At 43.6% G+C, this 25,721-nt stretch overlaps 2 protein-coding genes across 6 annotated transcripts in view; both read left to right on the top strand.

The window, feature by feature from the left end:
• SEPTIN6 (septin 6) overlaps positions 1 to 13,879 on the top strand; it is a 39,221-nt gene extending 25,342 nt beyond the window's left edge. For 2 of the 5 annotated variants that reach the window (XM_081336526.1, XM_081336525.1), the window contains exons 3-10: positions 1,532 to 1,727; positions 2,394 to 2,580; positions 3,563 to 3,724; positions 4,395 to 4,491; positions 5,135 to 5,303; positions 5,503 to 5,635; positions 6,788 to 6,978; positions 12,117 to 13,879. In XM_081336526.1, coding sequence (XP_081192652.1) covers positions 1,561 to 1,727; positions 2,394 to 2,580; positions 3,563 to 3,724; positions 4,395 to 4,491; positions 5,135 to 5,303; positions 5,503 to 5,635; positions 6,788 to 6,978; positions 12,117 to 12,141 — 1,131 coding nt within the window. In that variant the 5' untranslated portion in view covers positions 1,532 to 1,560 and the 3' untranslated portion in view covers positions 12,142 to 13,879. Of the gene's footprint in view, positions 1 to 1,531; positions 1,728 to 2,393; positions 2,581 to 3,562; positions 3,725 to 4,394; positions 4,492 to 5,134; positions 5,304 to 5,502; positions 5,636 to 6,787; positions 6,979 to 8,170; positions 8,492 to 9,685; positions 9,704 to 12,116 lie in introns of those variants that run through there. The other 3 variants (XR_014027578.1, XR_014027579.1, XM_081336527.1) reach the window with 3 other exon arrangements.
• A 4,072-nt stretch (positions 13,880 to 17,951) lies between these two features.
• On the top strand, positions 17,952 to 25,522 carry NKRF (NFKB repressing factor). Its single transcript, XM_081336512.1, has 3 exons — positions 17,952 to 18,512; positions 21,513 to 21,649; positions 22,357 to 25,522. The coding sequence occupies exons 1-3, from the start codon at positions 18,211 to 18,213 to the stop codon at positions 24,327 to 24,329; spliced, it is 2,412 nt and encodes an 803-aa protein (XP_081192638.1). The 5' UTR covers positions 17,952 to 18,210; the 3' UTR covers positions 24,330 to 25,522.
• The last annotated feature ends 199 nt before the right edge of the window (positions 25,523 to 25,721 follow it).

The raw sequence follows: 25,721 nt of genomic DNA, 5'->3' as shown, positions 1-25,721 counted from the left end.
CAGAGAGGGGATGTTGTCTTAAAAGAAAATTTGAAAAATATTTTTTGTTGTTGCTAAATTCACATTTATTTACTGCATCCCAGAGGCCAGATGCAAACAAGCTATTGAATAAAAGAAGCATGACATTCTCCTCTCTATGTATGTATACGTGCGTGAAAGAATAACAGCAAGTAAACTGGATCTAAAAATAATGAAGGACATAGTTACTAAAAAAAACACAAACCCAAATCCAAATAAATGGCCCTATCACAACCTTCAAACTCCTTTTCCCAAATCCATACATCAGTGTTTCTTCTGCTGCCCTTTCACCCCTTTTGCTCTGCTTTGAGGTTGCACGTATGTGTGCCTTTGCCTGAGTCTCTGTGCTTGGAAATGCCATTTCTATTTGGACTAGATTAGGTCTCCGACCTTCCCCCAGCTCTTGAGGGCAAATTCTGCCGTGTTCTGTGATGCAGGAAATGTATGTCAGTGAATTATTGTGCTAACCAAAAAAAAAAAATAAAGAGTAGGGAAGAAAAACACAACCTGCCATAACAATTTATTTTGCTTGGGTTTGACGGAGCCTCGTAGCTACCCAAATAGGTTTGATTCCAAATTTGGGGAATAGGAAAAAATCTAACCGTTTATTTTTTTAAAACTGAAGTGCATTTCTTAAAAAAAGAGTCCTAACTTTACCCTGCACACCATTTTTGTTTTGGTTATTATTAAGCCATCGATAGAAGAGAATAGGGACGTGGTGGCTCAGTGGGTTAGGACGCTGAGCCTGTCGATCTGAAGGTCGGCAGTTTGGTGGGTCGAATCCCGAGTGCCGCGTAACAGAGTGAGCGCCTGTTACTCGTCCCAGCTTCTGCCAACCTAGCAGTTCGAAAGCACGTAAAAATGCAAGTAGAAAAATAGGGACCGCTACGGTGGGAAGGTAACAGCGTTCCGTGTGCCTTTGGCGTCTAGTCATGCCGGCCACATGACCACGGAGACGTCCTCGGACAAGCGCTGGCTCTTCGGCTTTGAAACGGAGATGAGCACTGGCCCCTAGAGTTGGAAACGACTAGCACACATGTGCGGGGGAACCTTTACCTTTACCTTTAGAAGAGAATATAGTTGTAGCTCAGGGTTCAGCTGCTGGGGACCTTGGTGCACTCTGGCTTTCTTGCAGACGTTTCATTACCCAACTAGGTAACATCATCAGTGTACAATAATGAAACGTCTGCAAGAAAGCAAACAAGCGCAGAGAGCACCGAGGACCTCATAATTAAAATACCTATTATTCATTTTTGTTTATTGAGGTGGAAATCACAGCATTTCTTCCTTAAGGCATTAAGTATACTCCTGCTCAGGGAAACTATACTGTACCGATAAATAATGTTCTCATCACATATTTAGCCTATGTAAATACTGGCAAGGGGGGGGGGAAATCACATCTGCTCTTTTGGTTCGCTCTTCATTTGCTATTACTTGTTAGATTTCATCGTACGCTTTAGACTCCTTTTTAAATAAAACATGGGTGAGTATATGTGTTTTTCACCTCCCCAAGGGGAAACAGGTCTTGGGAAGTCGACACTGATGGATACGCTCTTCAACACCAAGTTTGAAGGAGACCCAGCTTCTCATTCTCAGCCAGGAGTCCAGCTGAAATCCAGTTCCTACGACTTGCAGGAAAGCAATGTTCATCTGAAGCTGACCATTGTCAGCACGGTGGGCTTTGGTGATCAGATTAACAAAGAGGACAGGTAAGCAAGACTTGTCCACGATGAAATAGAAACCAGAACTTATTTTCTGCACCTTTTCATCTTGAGGGGAGCTATCTATGTCTAGTCCAGGGGTAGGCAACCTTGGCTCTTTTATGACTTGTGGACTTCAACTCCCAGAATTCCTGAGCCAGCCATGCTGAGGGGAAAGGGAGAGATTTCCAAGCTGAGCCATGCTGGCTCAGGAATTCTGGGAGTTGAAGTCCACCAGTCATAAAAGAGCCAAGGTTGCCTACCCCTGGTCTAGTCTAACGAAGAAAAGGACTAGGGGGTGACATGATAGCAGTGAGGGGCTGCCACAAGGAAGAAGGGGTCAGTCTATTTTCCAAAGCCCCAGAAGACAGACAAAGAAGCAACGGATGGAAACTACTCAAGGAGAGAAGCAACCTAGAACTAAGGAGGAATTTCCTGACAGTGAGAACAATCAACCAGCGGAACGGCTTGCCTTCAGAAATGGTGGATGCTCCAACACTGGAGGTTTCTAAGAAGAGATTGGGCAACATTTGTCTGAAATGCTATAGGGTCTCCTGTTATTACCAGATGAAAGAGGTTGCACAAAAGAAGCTTTATTTTTCTTACGTAGGAAGCACTGGAAAAGAATTAACATGTGTTCTATTTCCCCGTGGTTTTTTTCCTCTCTCCATGAAGCTACAAACCCATTGTAGAATTCATCGATACCCAATTTGAAGCGTACCTGCAAGAGGAGCTGAAAATCAAGCGGGTGCTGCATAATTACCACGATTCCAGGGTCCATGCGTGCTTGTATTTCATCGCTCCCACAGGACATTCTTTGAAATCCCTGGATCTGGTAACCATGAAGAAACTGGACAGTAAGGTAAGGCCATCGGGGAGGTGGTCTTTTTTTTCATGCTCTCGCTTCACGGGGCTCCAGAGGTTTCTTGTGACGCTTCCTATACTTTGAAAAGCAAAATTGATTCGTTTGGAGATTTGGTTTGGGTGCAAAGTTCTTAATTCAGTCCCGCTTGAACAGAATACGGTAGCAAGTTTAAGGATGTCTGATGCTATGGGGGAAGAAAGATTGGAAGATTGAGCGGCGGGGAGTGATCAGATAAGGAGACAGCAGAGCCCACACTGGATTATCAGAATGGATCATCTTAAATTAAATCAGAACTGGACAATCTGTGGCGTGGGAAACCTGATTATGCCACTGAATGTCCATGTCATGCAGACCCCAAATGGGTGTGTGTCATGTAAAGGTAATTGCAACCATATGCTATCCCATTTTTGGGTAGAAATGTAAGGAAAAGGAATAGAACACTAACCAAAATCTTGCCTCCCATATAAAGAATTATGACTGACAGAGAATGAGGTGGCTGGATGGAGTCACTGAAGCAGTAGGCGTGAGCTTAAATGGACTCCAGAAGATGGTAGAGGACAGGAAGGCCTGGAGGAACATTGTCCATAGGGTCGCGATGGGTCAGACACGACTTCGCAACTAACAACAACAAAATATTTCCTATTAAGTTTTAATTCTTCTCTCCCTCTCTCTCTGTCTCTCTCTGTCTTTCTCTGTCTCTCTCTCTGTATCCTATCCTGTCCTGTCCTATCCTATCTTATCCCATCTATCTATCTATCTATCTATCTATCTATCTATCTATCTATCTATCTATCTATCTATCTATCTATCTATCTCCAGGAAAATATAAAGGAGAATCCCAGCAGGTCTTGCCTGCTTAAGGAGATTCCTTCTTTCACTTTCATTTTGGCAAAATGGCTCTGGGGATTTTTATGCAACCCAACTTGATGTTGTTTAAATGTTCCGAATGCTTCTTTTCTCCTTTGGGGATTCCCTGCAGGTGAATATCATTCCTATTATTGCCAAATCCGATGCCATCTCCAAGAGCGAGCTGACCAAATTCAAAATTAAGATCACCAGTGAACTCGTGAGCAACGGAGTGCAAATCTATCAGTTCCCTACTGACGATGAATCTGTGTCAGAAATAAATGGAACCATGAATGTAAGTAAGATAATACTGCAGTAACCATAAAAGCTCCTGGATTAAATATTGCATTTGGAAAAAAGATTCAGGCAGACTTTCAAGCAGGACTTCCTTGTCCTCTGTATTGTTCCTCCCTTCATCCACAGTGTTGAAAAAATATTGATTTTGATTTTAGTTTGTTTTGAATTGAACTATAATTAGCAAACATTATCAGATAACTAAGTGAACATAGATATAACATGAATAGAGGGGGGGGGGAAATAAAAATACCAACAACTCTACTAAAGTTTACTGGATGTTTTTACTATTTCATTGTTTTTGTTTCCATTGTTTTATAATTGTAAGCCAGTTGGGCGACTATAAAAATTGAATGAATAAATGAATAAAAATTAATAAATAAAATGCAAGTAGAGAGGTAGGATTTACAGATTTGCCATGTATGTAAAGCATTACCTTATTGTAGTCTCTTGCTATTGGCATAAACCAGGGGTAGGCAACCATGGCTCTTTTATGACTCAAGAATTCTGGGAGTTGAAGTCCATAAGTCATAAAAGAACCAAGGCTGCCTACCCCTGGGATAAACCATAAAATGCACCCCATTTGATTAATATTGGGGCTCCTGCTGGAAATGCTTGACACATCATCTAATATCAAAGGTGCATTCTCTGTTTTTCTTGGGGGGCTCCAGGCTCATTTACCCTTTGCCATCATTGGTAGCACAGAAGAAGTCAAGATAGGAAATAAAATGATGAAGGCACGTCAGTATCCATGGGGGACTGTGCAGGGTAAGTAAGGTGGCTAGTTCAAGAGACCTTGGTGGCATCTTGTCAAAATGTTTGTTGTGTTAGCTTGACCGTGTGCGGCTGCTCTTGAACAAGATAGGGTCATATACAATAGAAGGCTCCATAAAACTTCCCACCTGTGTAATAAATTTTAGACTCCTGTTTCTATTCAATAAGAAACAATGGATGGAAAGAACAATTAGCAACGGATGGAAACTGATCAAGGAGAGAAGCAACTCTAGAACTAAGGAGAAATTAATCAGTGGAAACAATTAATCAGTGGAACAACCTGCCTCCAGAAGTTGTGGGTGCTCCAACACTGGAGGTTTTTAAGAAGAGATTGGGCAACATTTGTCTGAAAAGACACAGGGTTTCCTGCCTAAGCAGGGGGTTAGACTAGAAGACCTCCAAGGTCCCTTTCAACTCTGTTATTCTGTTACTGGGTCATTGTGTTTCTCAACCTTGGCAGCTGGAAGATAGATGGACTTCAACTCCCAGAATTCCCCAGCCAGTCATACTGGCTGGGGAATTCTGGGAGTTGAAGTCCACATATCTCAAAGTCACTAAGGTTGAGAAACACCATTGTAGAGCAACGTGCAATCCGGTAAACTTGATCTGCCACCCTCTTTTTATCTACTCCATGCAGTGGAAAACGAAGCCCACTGTGACTTTGTAAAGCTCAGAGAGATGTTAATCCGGGTAAACATGGAAGATCTTCGCGAACAAACCCACACGCGTCATTATGAATTGTATCGGCGATGTAAACTGGAAGAAATGGGATTTAAGGATTCCGATCCAGACAGCAAGCCATTCAGGTATTGTTCTACCAGATCAGAGGCACCAGTGGAAGGAGGGGGCTGTCCCAAAATAAACCAAGAGGATGGTTGCTACTGCATGAATAAAGAGATGAATAGGTTTTTGATCACGTGAGCTGCAGGCTGACTCAAACTGAATTGGCTGATTTCCCCCCCCCCCTCTTTTTCAAATGTTGCCCCTTTCACCTCCTTGCGGTAGTTTGCAAGAAACCTACGAGGCCAAAAGGAATGAATTTCTCGGAGAACTTCAGAAGAAAGAAGAGGAAATGAGACAGATGTTTGTCCAGAGGGTGAAAGAAAAGGAAGCAGAGCTGAAAGAGGCTGAAAAAGAGGTGAATTGATTGACTGATTAAATTTGTTTGCTGCCCATCTCATTTTGACGCGACTCTTGAATGGACGAGAGGCTGAAATAGTGCTGCATCAATCCCGACCAAGGTGACTGATGGTTTAGATGCAAGCGAACTTTCTGATTTGAAATGCATTATTTTCTTTGCAACAAGATAGCTTTTGTTTAATCAAGCTGCATGCTTCACAGCATCACCTGCGTTAAGTGTCCTCTGGGATCCTCCCCACAGCAATATCTCAGATCTTACCATCGAGAGGTCTGTTCCCCACTTTAAATGAGTAGGGTCTTCCATCCTTATTTTATTGCCGACTCTTTTTTTCTATGCAAAGCAAAGAGAGAGTATCTGTCAATATAATGGGAGCCAGAGAGAGGTTTCTCAGAATGCCACACAATTGTGAGAGATTGAAGGCAAGTTGTGCTATCTCAGAGAAGTACTTAAATTGAATCCAGGTTTTCTCTTCAGCTTCGATATTATCACTTCTATATCTCTATCTCAGCTACTTTGGTCAGCAGGCTGTTCCAACATCAAATCTGATCCACCCCAAGCTGCACATTTTTTATTCAAGGTTCTGTCCCTCATTGTACAACCCCTTCCCAAAGCAAGTGAGTCATAGGATGGCTGAACCCCATAACTCTCTTCCTAAAGAGTTTTGGGACTCTGTATTTCGGGTCACTTTATTCCAGGCTTCTTGTAAGTTTCTGAGGAACCTCTTGGCTCCTGGATGAACTCTAGATATGTCTGATTCTGCCAAGGATCTCCCCTTGAGAATTGCATCTACTTGTATTTTTTATTTTTATTTTTTTAATCCCATTTATATCCCGCTCTTCTCCGAAGACTCAGGGCGGCTTACAATCTAAAGCACAAATCAATGTGCTTAGCAATAGCCTTCATTCTATGTATATGCCTGCTTATTAGGGCTTTCAGCCCCCCCCCAAGCGGCATTATTACAAAGTCAGCTTATTGCCCCCAACAATCTGGGTCCTCATTTTACCTACCTCGGAAGGATGGAAGGCTGAGTCAACCTTGAGCCTGGTGGGACTCGAACCTGCACTAATTGCAGGCAGCTGGTGTTACTTAAGGAGGCATTAGCCCACTGCTCCACCAAGGCTCTTGTATGCCTTTGTGCCCTTATTCCAGCTCCATGAGAAATTTGATCGTCTGAAGAAGCTGCATCAGGATGAGAAGAAGAAGTTGGAGGATAAGAAGAAAACCTTGGATGATGAAGTCAATGCGTTTAAGCAGAGGAAGACAGCTGCTGAATTGCTTCAGTCTCAGACTCAGCAGGCAGGGGGTTCACAGACCCTGAAAAGGGACAAGGAGAGAAAAAAGTAAGTGGGCATCTCTGGCCTCTTCCCTCCTTGTTTTCTCCACAGTTGATGTCATTTGACCACCCTTGGGGTACCAACGTGCCTTACCTCTTTTTGAAATCCTCTCTGGGAGCTGGGCTGTTCAGAGTGTGGATAGGTAAGATTGGTAGGATCTCGTGGGTTGTCCCTCAACCGGTTTAATCAATGTCTAGTCGATTTCCCATCCTCTGGTAGCCACGTTTCTTGGGCTTTGCTAGTTGAAAGATGGCGGACGTTCTCTGGGCCCACCTCTGAAGTCAAAATGATTGGTTCCCATCGTGAAAACTGCCCGTATCTAGCCTACAGAACTGCCTGGCCAGAAAGACACAAGCTGGCTCATACAGGAGGGTTGCAGAGATGGTGGAGTTAAACCGGGTCATCTGGCGACCCTGTTGATTCCATCTGATTCACCTCACCTCATGGAAGGAAGTCTGTCCTTAAAGCCAGGTGCTCCTCACTCTTCTCAGACCATTGACTTCTGTTACCGCACAGAGTCACCCATTTAGGGACACAGGTAGCCTTTACCCCAGTCATATAGGGAGACAATCACTCTCTCAGTTTGCATTATTTGAAAAGCTGGAGCCACTAACGCTTTTCAGTCTGAGGCTGAAGCTGTAAAGACAGTGTTGGTCCACTTTAACGACTTTAAGACGTGTGGACTTCAGCCTTCAGAATTCCCACCTTAGCAACTCTAAGATCTGTGGACTTCAGCTCCCAGAACTCCCCAGCCAGAATTCTGGAAGTTGTAGTCCACACATCTTAAATCTCGCTACGGTGGACCAACACTGCTTTCAGGCTCATTGCTTCCATGTGATGCTTGACATACGGGGACGAGACCTGAGCAGGCCAAATAAAGCCCACGGATCCTCCTAACTTTTATCGCGTTGCAAAACGATAACTAAGCAGGCCTTCTCAAAAACAGAAGAGGCCGTATCTCCCCAACTTCTCCATTTTTACCCTTTTACCAAGTCTTCCCTGGATGGACGGTTTCCTGGCTACCTGCAAAAAATTATTTTACGTTTTCCCCCCGCTGCTGAAGTAATATGAGAAAAAAATAATAATAATCAAGGCTTATTTTTAAAAAAAACAAAAAACTTTGATTTCTTTTTCCCTTACGTTTTCAGTGCGCTAAATTTGCCTTCCTCTCAGTTGTCATTTGTGTGCTATTTTTCAGTTAATCCCTGCTGTTTGCTGCATGGTGCATGCATGGTGCATGACGGCACCTTGTGCTGGTAAGCTGTGACTAAACCGAGGCGGCCAGGCAGTGGGATCCACAAACACACCTTGTGCCAAACCAGACACAAGCCTCCTGAATCGTCTGACTCCTAGTACATTTTTGGCCATTCCCAACATACAGACCTCTTTCTTCTAAGTAAGGTGAACGCAGGCAAAAGATTCTTTCCATTCTACATCGGCTATTTGGGCTGCCACAAAGATATTTTTTTTAAAGTATTACATTTTTAAAAAAAAAAGTATTAAAATCTTTCTTTCAAAATGCATCACAGTTCCTTCCTCCTCCACCCCTCCCTCCCTTTTTTTTGGTGCCTGATGCTGGTTTCCATAAGGCAGTAACTGAGGTTTATCAAGGGACTTTTTTCACCCTTCGTTCTGGTTAAAAGCCTTTTGTTCAATTCACATGGTGCAAAAACCAAAGGCCGTCCCCAGCTTACCACATTTTATTAGTTCGAAGACAAAAATGGCACTGGGGCAAAAAAAGGGACTTCCAACCATTGCAGCATCCCCACAGTCATGAGATCAAAATTTGGGTACGTATTTACGACGGTTGCAGCATTCTGCAGTAGCCATTTGCAATAGCAACTTCCCCAACTGACTTCTGACAAGCAAAGTCAATGAGGAAGCCAGCCAGATTTGTTTAACAATCTCAAGATTCCATAGTGACTCTCTTAACAACCAACTTGCTTAGCAATGGAAATTCTGATCCCGATTGTAGTCGTAAGTCGAGGGCTATCTATAGTGTTATTAGCCTTTAGTGGCTAAGCTGGTTAGAGCCAACGATAACTAAAGCTTCCAGTACTGAAAAAAAAATAATCTTCCAGCTGTTTAGGATGAAATCTTACTTGAATCACTGGGGACCTTTTACAATAGTCCATGGGTGGGGCTGATATAGTAATTTAAACAAGTTTTTTCTGGGGTTAAAGGACTCTTCCAAAATAGTTTGTGCCCAAAATGAAAGATGAACTAGGAGCAAAACCAACAGTTTGTCCTCAGGAACCACATCAGCAATGTGAAAAACGGGCCCAAACAATAGACTTGTTTATCCTGGTCTCAGAACATAACCCAGGGCTGGAGAAGAACTGGGATAAACATTGTGAGTCCTTGTTAGCTTTGAATTGCTTTTGGCGGGTTGCCACGTTCAACCCTGAAGCAGGCTAGTTGTGGGTCAAAGAAGCCTCAGATTATAGGTGGCAAACAAAGGCTTGGAGAACAAGGCATCTGATTCTTCCTTTGCAAAGGTTAGGGAGATCCTTCCCATCCATTCCCAAATGTTTCCAGTTTTGATTTGGGCTAGGAAATTTTGCATGGTGCATGCGTTCTCCTGCCTCCATCTAAACTGCCAGCTGCAATCTGCTGGCTGCAAAAAGGTGGCAATTATAATGCTGTAGAATTCAAGCATGTTTAAACAAAATCAAAAACTAACCATTTTTCTCCCTTTCCTCTTATAATTTAGATACCAGAGATGGGCAAGTAGACTGTGGCGATGTCAGAATTGTGTTGATGCTTATTTGCATTTCTTTGCCAGTATTACAAGAGCTTAAATGTGAAGCATCCCTTTTTAAAATTGCTAGGTGGTTTATAAGGTGACAGGCTCAAGAAGTTTAAAAGACAGATGAATATTGTTTTTAGTTCATTGCGGTCATTTTTTTCCCCCATTAAGCCTTAAAGTCAGTTTTTTTTAGTCAACTATTTATATTTTGTTCCAGAATAGGAAGATCACAGTTGATACATAGTGTATGTTCATTTTCAATAAAACACAAACCTTTGAATGTAATATATAAATAAGGGTTTTGGTGTCTCATCTGATATTTCCCAGAGTGACACTGGATTCAAAATACGTTGTCCATCTCTGGTTCAAACCTCATTTAGCTTAAATTAATTAATTAATCCTTTTTGGTTACTGTTGTTTGTTTTCATTTCAAGCTTCCTGTGTAGACCTTTCCCCAGAAAAATATATATCCATATTTTAAATTAATACGCATTTCATCTCTGTAGCTTTTCTTTCTAATGCATCTTCCTCTTACATTTTTCATTTCCCCCCCTGGTTTTTTGTTTTCCTGAATACAAAAAGAGTCGAAGAATTTGGCAATTCTTTTTTGGATCTGATGAGCTAAGCTCCAAATACTGATTTGTTTTTATCCCATTGACCTGCAGTTTCTCTCAGGACTGTTGTCTCCAAAATGTTCAGCATCAGCATTTCCTTAAGCCGAAGGGAGAGGGGGAAAAAAAAAGATTGAGCCTAAAAAGTTCCTTTTTCTCTTGGCTTGTTTTTGGAAGAGCTTTATAGGATATTTTTAAGTAGAGTTGTGTCCGATTTTCGTTTTTCTCTCCGTCTTGACTGTTACAAACACGATGAGTGCAGCAATAGGAATTTGAAGGTGTAACTGGAGCTGTGTTTAGCATTTTCCATCCTGAATTGTCAAGGAATAATTCTTCCTATCAGAGGGCGATGGACCGTGCTTCAGATGATGCATAATGTGTGCGGGGAAGGAAAAATAAAGCCCGACGCGTATTCTATTAAAAACCTTTAATTACAAAAGAAAGCATATATAAACAAAGAAAGCTACTAACTACATCCTCTCCCATAGACAGTAAAAGAAAAGTGAGGACAAAAACTAGAAAAACTTTTTACGCTTGCGCACACAGCAAAGCTAACTCATAACGTAGCTAGACCACATGACATTCACTATGGTTACCAGATAGGTTATCAACACAGGTGCAGAGCAGAAAGAAATGTACAGTTAGAAATGAGCTTTTCGGACGAACTAAAAAAAAAGTGCAATGACATGAATGTTGAACCTTGGACCTTCAGTGTATAAGCAAGAGTTTTATCACTGAGTTACACCTGACTAGAGTCTATAACCAATCTATAATCAATACCATAGTCCATATTCAGTGGGCTTTGCTTCCATGTAAGTATTGCAGTATTCTCCCTCTAATACTTCATCCCACAGGGAAAGATACACAAAAGTGATTGCTTAAAAAAGAGGAAGTTCGCATCTGAAAAAAGTGACTTTTTTTCCTGCCCCAAAGCTGGAAAGGAATAAGTAAAGGATTCTCTCAGTGTAGAACTAGCCATTCCTGAGACAAACAACCAGCTTGATGAATAGTTTAGGGCAGAGGTCTTCAAACTTGGCCCTTTTATGACTTGTGGACTTCAACTCCCAGAATTTCTCAGCCAAGCACGCTGGCTGAGGAATTCTGGGAGTTGAAGTCCACAAGTCATAAAAGGGCCAAGTTTGAAGACCTCTGGTTTAAGGTATATTTCTCAGCCGCGCCACCAATTGGATGTTCATATTTTCAATATCCTTGGAAACCCTTCAAATCTGAAACCTTGGTTTTCTTGTAAGTAAACTCATTGCAATGAAATCGTTCTGAATCAACGAAATCCCCTTGCATGTTTTTTTTTAATCCCATTTATATCCCGCCCTTCTCCGAAGACTCAGGGCGGCTTACAGTCTAAAGCACAAATCAATGTGCTTAGCAATAGCCTTCATTCTATGTATATGCCTGCTTATTAGGGCTTTCACACAAACACACCCCAAGCGGCATTTTTACAAAGTCAGCTTATTGCCCCCAACAATCTGGGTCCTCATTTTACCTACCTCGGAAGGATGGAAGGCTGAGTCAACCTTGAGCCTGTTGGGACTCGAACCTGCACTAATTGCAGGCAGCTGGTGTTACTTAAGGAAGCATTAGCCCACTGCTCCACCAAGGCTCTGAAATGTTGCTTCCATTTTGGGGGCCTTGTCCTTATCTTCGATGGGAAGCTTTTTTAAAAAAAGAAAAGAAAAATAAACATTGAAACAATTCTGGTTAATGCTTTGTTTTTATTCTTTGTTTTCCTTTTTTTGTTTTCCTTTGTCATTACCCTTCTTTTACAGTAATCCCTGGCTATGTACTGAGTAGTCCCCCTTGAATATACTGAGCTGGGATGTCGACCTTCACTTATTTATTGCGCTCCCGTTCAGCCTTGGGTCATCTCACGGGCCTTCCAGAATATCACTTTTATATTCTACGCAAACAATTTACATTATTTTAATTTGCTGTTTTGGCTGTATCATGGTGTGCGCCTGATATAAAAGACCGATTTTATATCTTTTCTTCTAAACTGTGGATTGTTTAGGATGCCTACTCTAGGTTGCCTGTAAACAAACCCACCAAGTTTACTCGTCAGCAAATTACTGGCAAATTGAAGGTTGATGTTGTATTTTTGGATGTCCATCATCAGGGAATGAATGGCGTGATGAATGTGCTGTGGTATTAACACAAGCCTGTCATCAAAATCTAGTTAAGTGGCAAATAAAGAAACAATTTTTTTTTGCTTGCAGTATCTGGGTACACACACCCTTTGAATACTCTTTATGGTAAAAGTTGTGTTATTTCCCACTGCTGCCTTTATTCATTTATTTTTAAGTGGGAGCAGGAATTATATGAATAAAGCCCCTTAATGAGCCACTGGGGTTTATAAACAGTTTTTAATTAGATATGGGCATATACCCCTTTAGGGGTGGAATGGTGACTCAATGGTTAAGACGCTGAGCTTGTCAGGTTCGAGACCTGAGCACCACACGATGGGGTGAGCTCCTGTCCTCATCTCAGCTCCTGCCAACCTAGCAATTCGAAAGCATGCAAATGCAAGTAGATAAATAGGTACCACTTCAGTGGTAAGGTAACAGTGCTCTGTGATGTGCTGGCCACAGGACCACGGAAGTGTCTTTGTTCAATGCTGGCTCAATGGCCTTGAAATGGAGATGAGCAGCACCCCTAAAGTCGGCAATGACTAGCGGAGTAAAATCCACAGGGGACTCTGTACACCTCTTTGCTCAAAGCTGTTCCAGGAAGAGGAGATGAGAGCAAGGGTATTTAAGATCCAATTCTGGGTTTCTAAGTTAACATTTGGGTTCCTGAAAAATAAAATAGTTCATGTTCCTGAACTTTTTCCAGCAGCAAGCAAACGATTAGTTGCCTGTAGCTTCTTCACTGTTGTGGGGAGGGGGGGGAAAGCCATGCTAAATATGTTACAGGTTGTGGTTTTGTTTTAGAAGATGACCAATTTAAGAACTCATTCATAGAGTCTTGTTCTATAATTCTGCCTTGCTTTTCTCTGAATGTTTGCATTGATTTGAAATATATATATATATATATGTTGCGTTTGTACTGTGCATTCATGCCTTTCCCTTCAGGACATCTGCAGTCTTATCTACTAAAGAGGGTAATTCTCCTTTAGCGATTGACTCATTTATTAACTGCAGCGACAGCGGTGATGAGATAATACCTTTGCAACCCGTCCTTGTGTTTACGACCTTCACAGGTCTGCCAAACAAAGGAAAGCTGAAGTCCGTTCATAGGCACGGTTGTGGTTTTACTTAGCCACTGCTTCATTTAATGACCAAGTTGCTGGTCCCAATTGTGGTCGCTAAACAAGTACCGCCTGCTATTTCATGTGGTTGTCCTCTTTTCGATGGTGTTTCACTGCTTGAGCTCCTAACAGGGTAGCAAAAACATAGATTTACTGGCCTTTTTTTTCTTTCTGTGTCATTGTGTTCCTCAAGTGGTCAGTAATCTGCTTTGCCTTTGATTGCCTCTCTTAGCTCTCAGCTGTTTAACTGACCCATCTTTATTTCTTTCCCTTTTCTCTCTCTTTCTCTCTCTAGCTTTTTCTAACCTGTCTCCACCTGCCGCATCTCTCTGAGAAGACATCTACTTGAGCGAACGTAGGGATTCCCATCCTGCTTGGGAAAGGGGGGGGGCAGAGCAGAATGAATAAATAAGAAACTTAGCTTGAAAAAAAAAAGATCTGGGTTTGGTTTCTCCCACCCCTATTTTTTTCATGTGGGGGGGGGGGGTTTGTTGGGTTTTTTTTTAAGCCAAGGTACCTTGTGCTTTACGAGAGAAGGTGGGGAAAATAATTGGAAAGGCGAGCGTCAAGAGATTTTGCCCAGCTCCCAAAATATTGCAGTCCAATTAATGAGGTGGCTACTTTACACTGAGACAGGACTTAATTGTGATTAGGATTAGTCTTATTCCCTTCCTAGTTTGGCCTCCGTATCATGATGGTGTTTTTTGAGTAGGGGGGGAAGAATTGTACTATTCCTTCATTGGTTGGTGTGGATAAAAATTATGCAAGGGACAACACATAGGGGAAAAAACCCCTCGTGACTTTGCTACCTCTGAGGAATATTTACTTTGAACGCTATGTAAAAGGGCAGTCTGGGACATTAGAGAGGGGAAATTCTATTTTTCATTGGGGGTGGGTGGGCTTAGATAACTTCCCATAGATAATCTGCCAGTTCAGTAAAAAAGTAACAGCGGATATTTCCTAATTTAAAAAAATACATCAAGCCACTAAATCTATTTCTATTCAGTTGATTGTTTAAATCTCTCGTCCTGGATCCAGCTTCCTGTCTTGTAGAAATTATTCATGTCGGCTGTCTTGGCAAGAATCCTTAAAATGCACAAAGAGCCTTAAAAGCCTTTGAGGAAGAGAGAGAGATATTGTATAAAAGACCTAAGTAGTATTATTGTTGTGAATTAATCCCCAAAGTTCTAACCCCTTTTAGAAGAAGGAAAATAAATTTGTAAAGTCATCCTCGTTTTTCAAAGTTATCGTTGCAAGTCACGTGTAACTGCCCTTAAAAATCTACCTACTAAGAACTTTTGGGACCTTATTTGAACCGTTCACTGCATGGCCTGGTTCCCAAGAATTCGTTTTCCTGTCTCTTCTTTTTTTAAAAAACATTTTGTTATGAACAGTTGTGATTGGACAGCTGCACTTGATATATATTTACATGACCCACGTGAGCGAACCAGCACTGTTGAACTTAATACCTTTCTAATGTTGTCAATTTTCAATAAAAATTTACCCTCCCCAAAGCAAGTGGTTCCTGGTCATTATTTCCTTCTGAGATTTCTCCAATGGTCTAGTTTGGATAGAACAACAAAAATCATATTCACGTAAACTTGGCGGTTGTTAAGTTATATTGATTTGGAAGAACCTATTTTTCAGTTATCTAATGCACCCCCAATTCCTTAAAATACGGAGAAACAATTTTTAAAAATAACTTTGCTCCAAGTAATGAAGGCTTGGACCCTCTAGAAGTCTTCTAAAAATGTGTCCAACCATCAAGGAAGAGATCAAAATCCATTCTCAGATCCTTCAGAGGAGTCCTACAACGTTCCTACCATGAGGAGGAGATCAAAATCCATTCTTGGATCCTCCAGAGGTGTCCTACAATGTTCCTACCATGAGGAGGAGATCAAAATCCATTCTTGGATCCTCCAGAGGTGTCCTACAACGTTCCTACCATGAGGAGGAGATCAAAATCCATTCTCGGATCTTCCAGAGGTGATCTACAACATGTCCAGCCATTAGACGTGAAGGAGCAAGACCCATTTTCAGCATAATTACCCGGGCTACGTGGTGGGACACAAGCTTTTGGTACTTCTTCCAGACCTTCAGGTTTGACCAAGTGAAAAATTAGAAACTCACTCATATCAGTCATGTACTTGCAATGTTTATCACCTAAATAAAGTCACTAGAGTTTTATTCGGTGTAGAAAAATTTCCAGTTGGTGTTCCAGTGAAATGCCCATCATCACAATCATTACTCATTAGCCAATTTCTTTTTTGACATTGTTACAATCAAAAGGGGATCTGGTTTTCTGAAAGTTGGGAGTCTCCCTGCATTTAAGAATTAGCACAAATAATGAGTCCCCTGCCTCCTGGTGACAGTGAAGAGCCCTCAAGATCTACTTCTGTGGTTAAATTCACACATATTAAGCCATCATTCGATCTGATTTGGGCTTAGTGATTTCATTGCAATTAATACGTAGTTGAAGGCTTATTCATACCTACATTCTACCTGTGGATTGTCCAACAAACCATAGCTTGGAGTGAATTTACAACAGAGCTTGAAAGCGAAAGTCCCCTCTTGAAATCAACTTTGCTTGAGATCTGTAGAAGGACTATATAGCCCTCAACTTGTATAGAAAGGACCCTAGGAGTGATTTTGGTATACTAACACCACTGATTCTTTTGTAGCTTCCAGGTTCAACTCTCTTTCAAACTAGGGGTTTCTCTTTGCCCCGTCCAAATTCATATCATTCAGATGTGTTGGCTATGTTTGCTGAGGACGGTGGGGTTTATAGCCTTAACAGGATATCAGAATTTGAAAGGACCTTGAAGGTCTTCTAGTCCAACCCCTGCTCAAGCAGGAGACCCTACACCAGGGGTCTTCAAACTTGGCCCTTTTATGACTTGTGGACTTCAACTCCCAGAATTCCTCAGCCAGCTTTGCTGGCTGAGGAATTCTGGGAGTTGAAGTCCACAAGTCATAAAAGGGCCAAGTTTGAAGACCCCTGCCCTACACCATTTCAGACAGGTGGCTGTCCAATTTCTTCTTAAAAACCTGCAGTCTTGGAGCACCCACAACTTCTGGAGGCAACTGTGGGGAGGCATCGATTTGCAGGCTGGTTTGCTCAAAGGAAAAGGAGTGCAAAGTCGAAAAACAAGACAGCCTTAAGGGATATTCTGCCTAGGACCAACCTTAAGCATAATAAAATCCCTTCAGGATAAAACAGTTAAAATTGAAAACTAGACTTCATTTTAACGAATGCCAAAAACAAAAGTCTCTAATAAAAGATCCACGACAAATGCCTCACTCAAAACCTTCAGACATTCAAGTCTTTTAATTTTTTTTAAGAAAGTCTTTTCTTTAAAAGCAACTTTTTCCCCCCGAAAAGGAGGCCATGAAAAACAGCCAGTTTAAGGGACTTGTTAAACTCGAAGCGATTCGAGATTCAGGTTTGGTGAATTTCAAAGAAGCGGCTTTGACACAGCTTCTAAAAATTGCAGGATGCCTCTTTTGAGGCGGTCGCCCAGCAACACCCAGCAGCTGCCCTTGGCACATCTTGCAATAGTCCACCCTGTCGGTGCAGAGGAGTAACGTAACACCCAGTAGTACGGGTAGTCCTTGACTTATGACCACAACTGAGACCAAAATTTCTATCGTTAAGCAAAACGGTTAAGTGAGCATTGCCCCCTTTCTTCTCACAGTGAATCATCGTGGTGGCCAATTTCTTGACACGTTAAGTGAATCTGGCACCCCTATTAATTTTGCTTGTCGGAAGTTTGCAAAACGGGATCCCAAGACACGACGACGGTCATCAATATGAGTCAGTTGCCAAGCATCTTAAATTCTGATCACGTGACCCCAAGGTTCTGCTGCGGTGGCTGTTAAGGGTGAACGACGGTCGTAAGTCATTTTTTTCAGCGCTGCTGTAACTCTGAACAGTCACTAAGTGAACTGTTGTAAGCCAAGGACTATTTGTATCTGAACCTGTCAACCAGCCCTTTAATCCCCCCCCCCAAGGAGAAAATGAAAAACAATTCTGGAAGGTTTTTGGCGGTGGTTTTTGCTTGTTCCAATTTACTTTCTGAACGTCTCGTTACCAGACTAGCTAAGCTCATCAGGCAGTCTGTTTAACGAAATGTTCAGAAACGAAACGGAAGCATGCTGGGACAGCAAAACCCCTGCCAAAAATGCAAGTATTTTCGATTATATTTCGTAGCCTTGGAAGAGCTTCGGTCCTCCGGGGCTCTGGGTGGCGCTGTGGGGCGCGGCCGCGAGAGGACGGCCGCCTTCTTCGGAAGCTCTCGCGCGCCTCGGCGCTTCCATCCATCCACCCACGTGAGCCGCGTGTAACAAGGAACGGCGGAGCCCGCGAGGAAAAGGTTACATTGTAGCCGTCTTTCTGCCGCTCGCGCGCAGGCGCGGAAGAGGAGGAGGGGGAAAAAGAGGAGAAGCGCGGCCTCCTGCACGTGTGAACGTGCGGCGGGACCCGTGTCGGGTCAGGTCTGCCCTCCGCAGCCGCCGCGGCTCTCCCTCTCCCCGGCCAGGACCCGTCGGCCGGGGGAGCGCTTCCTCGCCGTCCGGCCGGGGCTCGTTGGGCCCGCCCGCCGGCCGCCCTCGCCTCCATGGCCGGCGGAGGCTGGACGCTGCCCGGCGGGGATTTCCTCTCCCCGCAGCCGCCGGCTTCCCAGCAGGAGCAACAGCCGCCGCCGCCTCCGCCTCCTCCTCCTCCGGATGCCGCCTCCGCCGGCGGGGCGAGAGAGCCGGCCTTGGAGCCGTGGCGGGAGGCGCAGGAGAGCGACCGGCACTGGGGGCTCCGCCGGCAGTTCCTGCTCCGCAACCTGCCGGGCTACCCGGGCGCGGACGCCTTCCAGCAGCTGCTGGCGCTCTCGCACGTCTGGAGCAACCACGTCTTCCTGGGCTGCAGGTGAGAACGGGGCCTCCTCCTCTTCTGCACGTGTGAACGTAGACCGGCTTGCTCGCGTGTCCTCTGCGGGCGCCCGTTTCCTCGCTTCTCTCCCTCCCCCCCCCCCCCATGCCTGTTACTTAATCCAAGGAGACTAAACGGATCCAGTGCTAAAATCCAAGAATGGAATAAAGAATAGAGTAGAGGAATAGAATAGAATAAAATAAATATAGAATAGAACAGAGTAGAGGAATAGAATAGATTAACTTTATTGTCACTTTAAAGGTACACTAACCGGCATACGTTAACATGAAATTTCATTGCATTCAGCTCTCAAAGGCTAACCACCTCCAATAGACATATACAATATAAAAGGTAAAGGTAAAGGTTCCCCCAACATGCGTGCTAGTCGTTTCCGACTCTAGGGGCCGGTGCTCATCTCCGTTTCCAAGCCGAAGAGCCAGCGCTTGTCCGAGGACGTCTCCGTGGTCATGTGGCCGGCATGACTAGACACCAAAGGTGCACGGAACGCTGTTACCTTCCCACCGTACTGGTCCCTATTTTTCTACTTCCATTTTTACGTGCTTTCGAACTGCTAGGTTGGCAGAAGCTGGGATGAGTAACAGGCGCTCACTCTGTTACGCGGCACTCGGGATTTGACCTGCCAACCTTCTGATCGACAAGCTCAGCGTCCTAACCCACTGAGCCACCGCGTCCCTCTAATATACAATATACATATATGCAATAAAGATTTCGCCCTTAGCACTGCAAACTCCTCCCCTGAGCCTGACAAAAGCAGCTGGGGACACAGAGAAGGGTTAGGCTGGCAAAGTCTCTGTTAAGAGCACTTGGCCTTTGCTTTCGGTCTGATGGCCAGAAAAGAAAGAAAAAGAAAAAAAAGGGGAGACAGCCCCAATAAAAGAGAATATTTGTAGCACAGGGTTGAACTAGACTAGATGGTTTTCTTGCAGACGTTTTGTGACCCAAACCTGGAGTAATAAGAGGATACGGTCTCAGAAGCGAAAAGATGGCAGACCTGGGCTGGCAGGATTGGGTCCTCTTCAATCTCTTAAATTCGGAACAAGAGGAAGAAATACCACATGGCCTTTCTCCCCCCCCCCCAGTTGCCTTCACATCTGCATCTTTTGGTGGGGAGGAAGGGAAGAGCCTTGGTGGCGCAGTGGGCTAATGCCTCCTTAAGTAACCTCAGCTGCCTGCAATTAGTGCAGGTTCGAGTCCCACCAGGCTCAAGGTTGACTCAGCCTTCCATCCTTCCGAGGTAGGTAAAATGAGGACCCAGATTGTTGGGGGCAATTAAGCTGACTTTGTAATAATGCCGCTTGGGGGTGTGTGAAAGCCCTAATAAGCAGGCATATACATAGAATGAAGGTTACTGCTAAGCTTGTAAGCTGCCCTGAGTCTTCGGAGAAGGGCGGGATATAAATGGAATTAAAAAAAAACAAAAACCTGGGCATCTCTCTTAAGCCAGAGAATATTTCAGACATGCAGCATTTTTCACCCTGTAATTTTTCTTCGTTGGTTCATCTTGCGCTGATGCCTTCTCTACGTCTTCCAAAGTGCCTGGGTTTACAGGGTTGTGTGGAGCCGTGCTTTGCTAAAACTCTGGTTAAACCACAGTGGCTTGAATTTACACCAGATGCCAAGCCAGGAGAGAACATATTTTGCGGCTTTAGCTTCTTGGGGAGGAATCAGACTGTATTTCAGATACTATGTATAAATTCACCCAACATATTATGAAGGTTCAGGGTGATTGGATTAATAAAAAGATTTTTTTTTCCTTAAAGGTGACGTGTTGTGATCCTCCACAGATGGATAAACATCAACTCCCAGCATTATTAGCTGTCTTTCAGAGATGCTAGAGATGTTTGTGTCTTTCAGACTGCCAAAATTCACATTTTGGGAGCAAATTAGATCCAGGCTGTAGTTAAATTTGTAGACACTTCGTTATCCTTTTTTAAAGACCTTTTAAAGCTAAAATTTGCTTTGGAACATTTCAATCCACGAATTGACTGTTTATTTACCAATTGAATTACTTTATAGCAGAATTTGCTGTTCAGAATATTATTTACCGGTAATAAGAAATCCAGTCCCTGCGGAGTGAATGGCTCTTCAGCCTTTTGAAATACCCATCATAAATTTTATTTATAGTTACTGAGCAGTCAAGTATAGCATAGACAAAACACAACAAATACTGCACTAATTCAGTAGATTCATTCTTTTTAAATCAATCCAAGAAACCAGATTCTGCTGAAACAGAAATGTCTCTGCTTTACTGAAGACGTAAATATGCTGATGTGAAATTTCCCAGTTATGGAAAAAAATTACAGCTGTATTGTTCTGTGTTAGTATATTTGGCAGAGAGACTGGATGAAAATGTCAGAATATCCCAGACTGGGGAAAAAAGCTTAAGGAGTGAAAACTAACTCGGCAACTTGTTAAACCAAACATAAATAGCTAAGCAATCCCTAGAAAAGATCCAGCTGCTTTAAGAAGTTGGAGAGAGAGGTCACTTGAATGTCGCCATGTCATCCAGACCATCTTTTTGACTCCCAATCAGAAGCACATCACAACATGGTACCTGCAGGCAGAATCTCTATCACAGCTCTAAAAGAGAATAACTTTAGCTTTGATCAATCAGTGTCTGTTTTGAACTGACCGATTCATTCTATCAATTCATGGCTTTCATTTTCAACTGCCATTTCATGGTGGAAGAGAATGCAAGTCTTGTCTTTGCCATCCCAGTACAGAATTGGTTGTTTCCTTTAGCTGTATTTTAAATACGTCCCTCCTTCATCTTAGAGCATCCTTAAGCCTCACTGAGCATTCTACGAGGCTTTTTCTCCGAAAATAATGATTTGTTTCAATTGTTTCTCTTCTAAAGAATTTACTTTTCAAATTGCAAAGGAGGTAAACCGTTCTGAAAGATTAGAAGGATCTTTTCAGATCAAAAGTCTTCCATTAAATGAGCTACGAGTTGACTCCTCTTTTCCATAACCACAGATATGGCTCCCAAATTATGCAGAAAATCCTACAGATGGCGGAAGGAATTGATGTCGGTGAGATGCCATCCTTTGAGCTGGTGCCGGGCACGAAGACAGCCAAAAGACCACGATCTCCACTTGATGACTCTCCCCAAAGTGAGCATCTTCATTTCTTTTTAAACATAGTTCCCGTCAGCCTGCCTCCCTCCTAAAAATTTTTGGAAGCAGAATAACAGAGTTGGAAGGGAACTTGGAAGTATAATCGTAGGGTTTGTGCTGGCACAGCCGCATAGGTAATTCAGCTTGTCATGGTTACAACAGTATGTACTAGAAATTCCAAGAAGTCTGGTGATGTGTAGAAGAGGCAGAGGCTACGGGCGGGGGTCAAGAGAGGACTTACCCTAGAATCCTTACGTGTCCACAAATGCTCCAAGTCCAGTCCCCCCCCCCCCAGATTCTGTTAACTCTTATCTACCACCAATTGAATGCTGGCTGTTAATTGACTAGATTCTTGTGCATAGGCGTCAGCAATAAATCTTTTTAATTAAAACTTAATGTATACTAAGGAGAGGTGAATTCTAGTCCCACCTTACGCATGAAAGCTGGCTGGGTGACTTTGGTCCATTCATCGGAAGGCAATAAATTCTAGTCTTACTTTAAACATGACATTCATCTGAATAAATATTAGACAGAGGTGGGCATCCTTGTAAGTTCACCATAAAAACATGGGACCTCAAGTCCTGAATATCTCCTTTTCATTTTGACTTGCCATTTCGCATGAGTCTTACTCTTGAGGTTGAAGAGCTAATCTTAGTTTTTCCATCATCGCTGAAAATAATTTCCTGTGGATTTCTGTTCCCTAGACTGCAAGAATGCAAGAAAGCAAGCTCCGAAATTCCGCATGCGGCCGCGCTTTGAGCCCATCCACTTTGTCGCCAGCAACACTCAACCGCCAACAAAAGAAGAGTCTTCAGAAAACCAAGCCCAAGCCACTTCGGAGAATATCACAGCCCAGCAGATCCAAAATTACGCTGATCGGGTGTTTAGCAGCTTTGGCACCCAAGACAGGGACTCCCAGTTCTCCAGTTCAGTAGGCCTTGGCTATGGAAGTAGCCAGGTCAAACCATCTGAAGCCAAAGTGGCTCCCAAAAGTACAGAGATTTCTACTGCTGGGGGCACGACGACTTTGGTGGACTCTGCTTTTCTCCAATCCTTTTCCGAAACGTTCCCCAAATCAGTGGTAACAGCCAAGCAGTGTTTCATTAACAAGCTTGTAACGGCCATCCACAACAATCTCGCCAACCCCAGTTGTAGCGGTGGGCCAGACAAAATTAACTACACGTATCTTTTGACGCGGTCGATTCAGGCTTGCAAGACCAACCCGGAGTATATTTATTCTCCCCTGAAGGACATTTCGCCTGCCGATCTCCCCAAGAAGAAGAAGATTCTCAAAGAAGGTTTTGCCTGTGAGGTGAGGTGCCAAAACGTCTATCTGACCACGGGCTATGCGGGCAGCAAAAACGGCTCCAGAGACCGGGCCACCGAGCTGGCGGTGATGCTGCTGCAAAAACCCGTTGAAGTCAAAGTGGTTCAGCGGAAGTTCAAGAGTGCCACGCAAGAAGATTTGGTGGTGTGCGAAAGTGGGGCCTCTTCTCTTGAATTCCCGCCAGCGCTTAAACTGCCAGATGACGTGAACCCCCCTGCAAAGGACAGTGTGCCAGGACAGCCGAGTTCTGATCCGCAACAAGGGCCCAGCTCTGCCAAACATTGGACTAACTTTGTCCTCACCGAAAACGCCAGCGATGCCATTGGCATCTTGAACAATTCCGCCTCCTTTAACAAAATGACTGTGGAATACAAATACGTGCTGATGCCCAACCGTCTCTGGCGTTGCAGTGTCTATTTGCAAGGTCACTTCTTGGCTGAAGGCTGCGGCACTAAGAAAACCAGCAAGCACGCAGCAGCGGACGAAGCCGTGAAAATTTTGCAGAAGACTCAGTCCAATGTGAGCGCCACCAAAGCCATCCAGGTCCAGAAAGTCAGCGGGGCTGCCCGCAACCCTGCAAGGAAGAAGAATCTGAAGGACCTGGTGGTGTACGAAAACTCTATGAATCCGGTCTGTACTCTGAATGACACCGCTCAGTTCAACAAGATGACGGTGGAATACATCTTCGAAAGGATGACCGGCATGCGATGGAAGTGCAAAGTGATGCTGGAGAACGAATTAATCGCCGAAGCAATCGGCGTCAAGAAGAGCGTCAAGCATGTAGCCGCCGAGGAGGCCGTGAAGGTCCTCAAGAAGACCCAGCCCACCGTGGTCAACAACTTGAAAAAAGGCACCATTGAAGATGTCATTTCCCGGAACGAGATTTGCGGCCGCTCGGCTGAAGAAGCCTTAAAGCAGCAGATTAAGGAAGACAACATTGGGAATCAGATTTTAAGGAAGATGGGCTGGACGGGGGGCGGTTTGGGCAAAAGCGGGGAAGGGATCCGGGAGCCCATCGCGGTGAAGGAGCAGTTCAAAAGGGAAGGGCTGGGACTGGATGTCGAGAGAGGCTCCCAGATCACCAAAAAAGACATCGAGCAGATCATCCAAAATTACGCTTTCTCGGACAGGAAGATCGATCTGACTTTTTCCACGGAACTCACCAACGACGAGCGGAAACAGATCCATCAGATAGCCCAAAAATACGGGCTTAAAAGCAAGTCCCACGGGCAGGGCAGGGATAGGTACCTGGTGGTCAGCCGAAAGAGGCGTAAAGAAGATTTGCTGGACCAGCTGAAGCAGGATGGACAAGTCGGCCATTACGAACTCATCATGCCACAGGAGAAATAGGGAGCCAACCTTACATTTTTCCCAGGGGGTCTGGACAGGAACCAGGTTTCCATTAAATGGGAGGAAAAAAGACATTGTCTATTGTTGTGGGGGAAAAAAAACCCAGCTCAAATGTTTCCCCTGCTTATTTTAATTTCTTAAACTTTACTGGAAAACAAGGCAATCTTCTGTCCAAACCCAAGTCGTGCAATCTGGATGGCATCTGTGCTGTTTTGCCTGTTTTAAGAAACTCAGATAGGATGCCCCCCCCCCTTTTCAGGTTTTAACTACTTTGGTAATAGCAGAATATCTACTCCGCAGGGGAGGAGAGTGACCCTGGCACAGTTTTAAAAAGGATGTTTTTATTTTGCCCTTTTTTTAAAAAAGAAAAAAAAAGAGGGAGACATGGAGACAGCTGTTTAAAGAGAACTATAGGTAAAGGGGGTTTTAACAACAAATAGATTTTTATGGCTGGGCATGCATGGAAGGGCATGTTTTATATTTAAAATGGGCGGGCGTAGAGGCACAAAACTTTATTTTCAGCATATTCAGAAATATCACAATATTTTGACCGCTTGGTTGACTTAAACCGTGCAAACCAGGACGGGTGGCAAAATTAGCAAACCCTAAATCTTTTTTTTTCCCCCCAAACTATTCAACATCTACCCTAGTCCCGATTCTCCTTTTCATTGGACAGGGTGTGATTTTTTTTTCACAACTAAGAGTTTAAAACTGTAGTCTTTAAATTCCATCAACCTCAATGGGGGAAAATTGCACCTGGCCAAAATCTTTTGTTTCAGGTTTCTAGTCCTCCGGATTAAAAACTACTGAGTTAAGTGGGAAGCTCAGGTGTCAGAGATTGTGAATGCCACATTGTTGGGGTATATACGGAAGTTGGAAGTACCCCCTGGTTCGGTAGCATGAGAATTAACAAATTAGTCAAGGCTTGTTGCCTAATTTGTGCAGTTCCATCATTTGTGATATGAGGCAGGAGCTTCTGCATTTCAAAACAAGGCAAATGTATATTATTGTATTTTCCATCAGCTTCCGAGAAGGGGGCATGTCCTGTGCCCCGCCAGGCTTATTTTAATCGGAATGGGCAAGATGGAGTTCCGTTTCTCCCTGAAGCCTCTACATATTACTCCATTTCCTTTGTGTAAATGTGCTTGTATATTTCACAGGGAGATCAGCAAGTAAAAGGTTCTCTCGCTGAAGTAGCGTGTTGTGGTTTTGTGCAGTGCTTTTAATCCTCTTGACAGGCTTTCTTCCAGCCACAGAGGCTGTTGAAGGATATCAAGACTTGTTTTCCCATTTCATTCAATTATTCCATTGTTTTACTCTTGCGTAGAGCCTCGTTAGGCTGGAAATGATACGCCCAGTGGAAGAAATATTTTAGGGAATAAATAATTCGGC

Source organism: Vipera berus (assembly GCF_964194415.1).
Source record: "Vipera berus genome assembly, chromosome: 11".
NCBI lineage: Eukaryota > Metazoa > Chordata > Lepidosauria > Squamata > Viperidae > Vipera > Vipera berus.
Note: the sequence above shows the minus strand (reverse complement) of the source record. Positions and strands in the feature narration are given on the sequence as shown.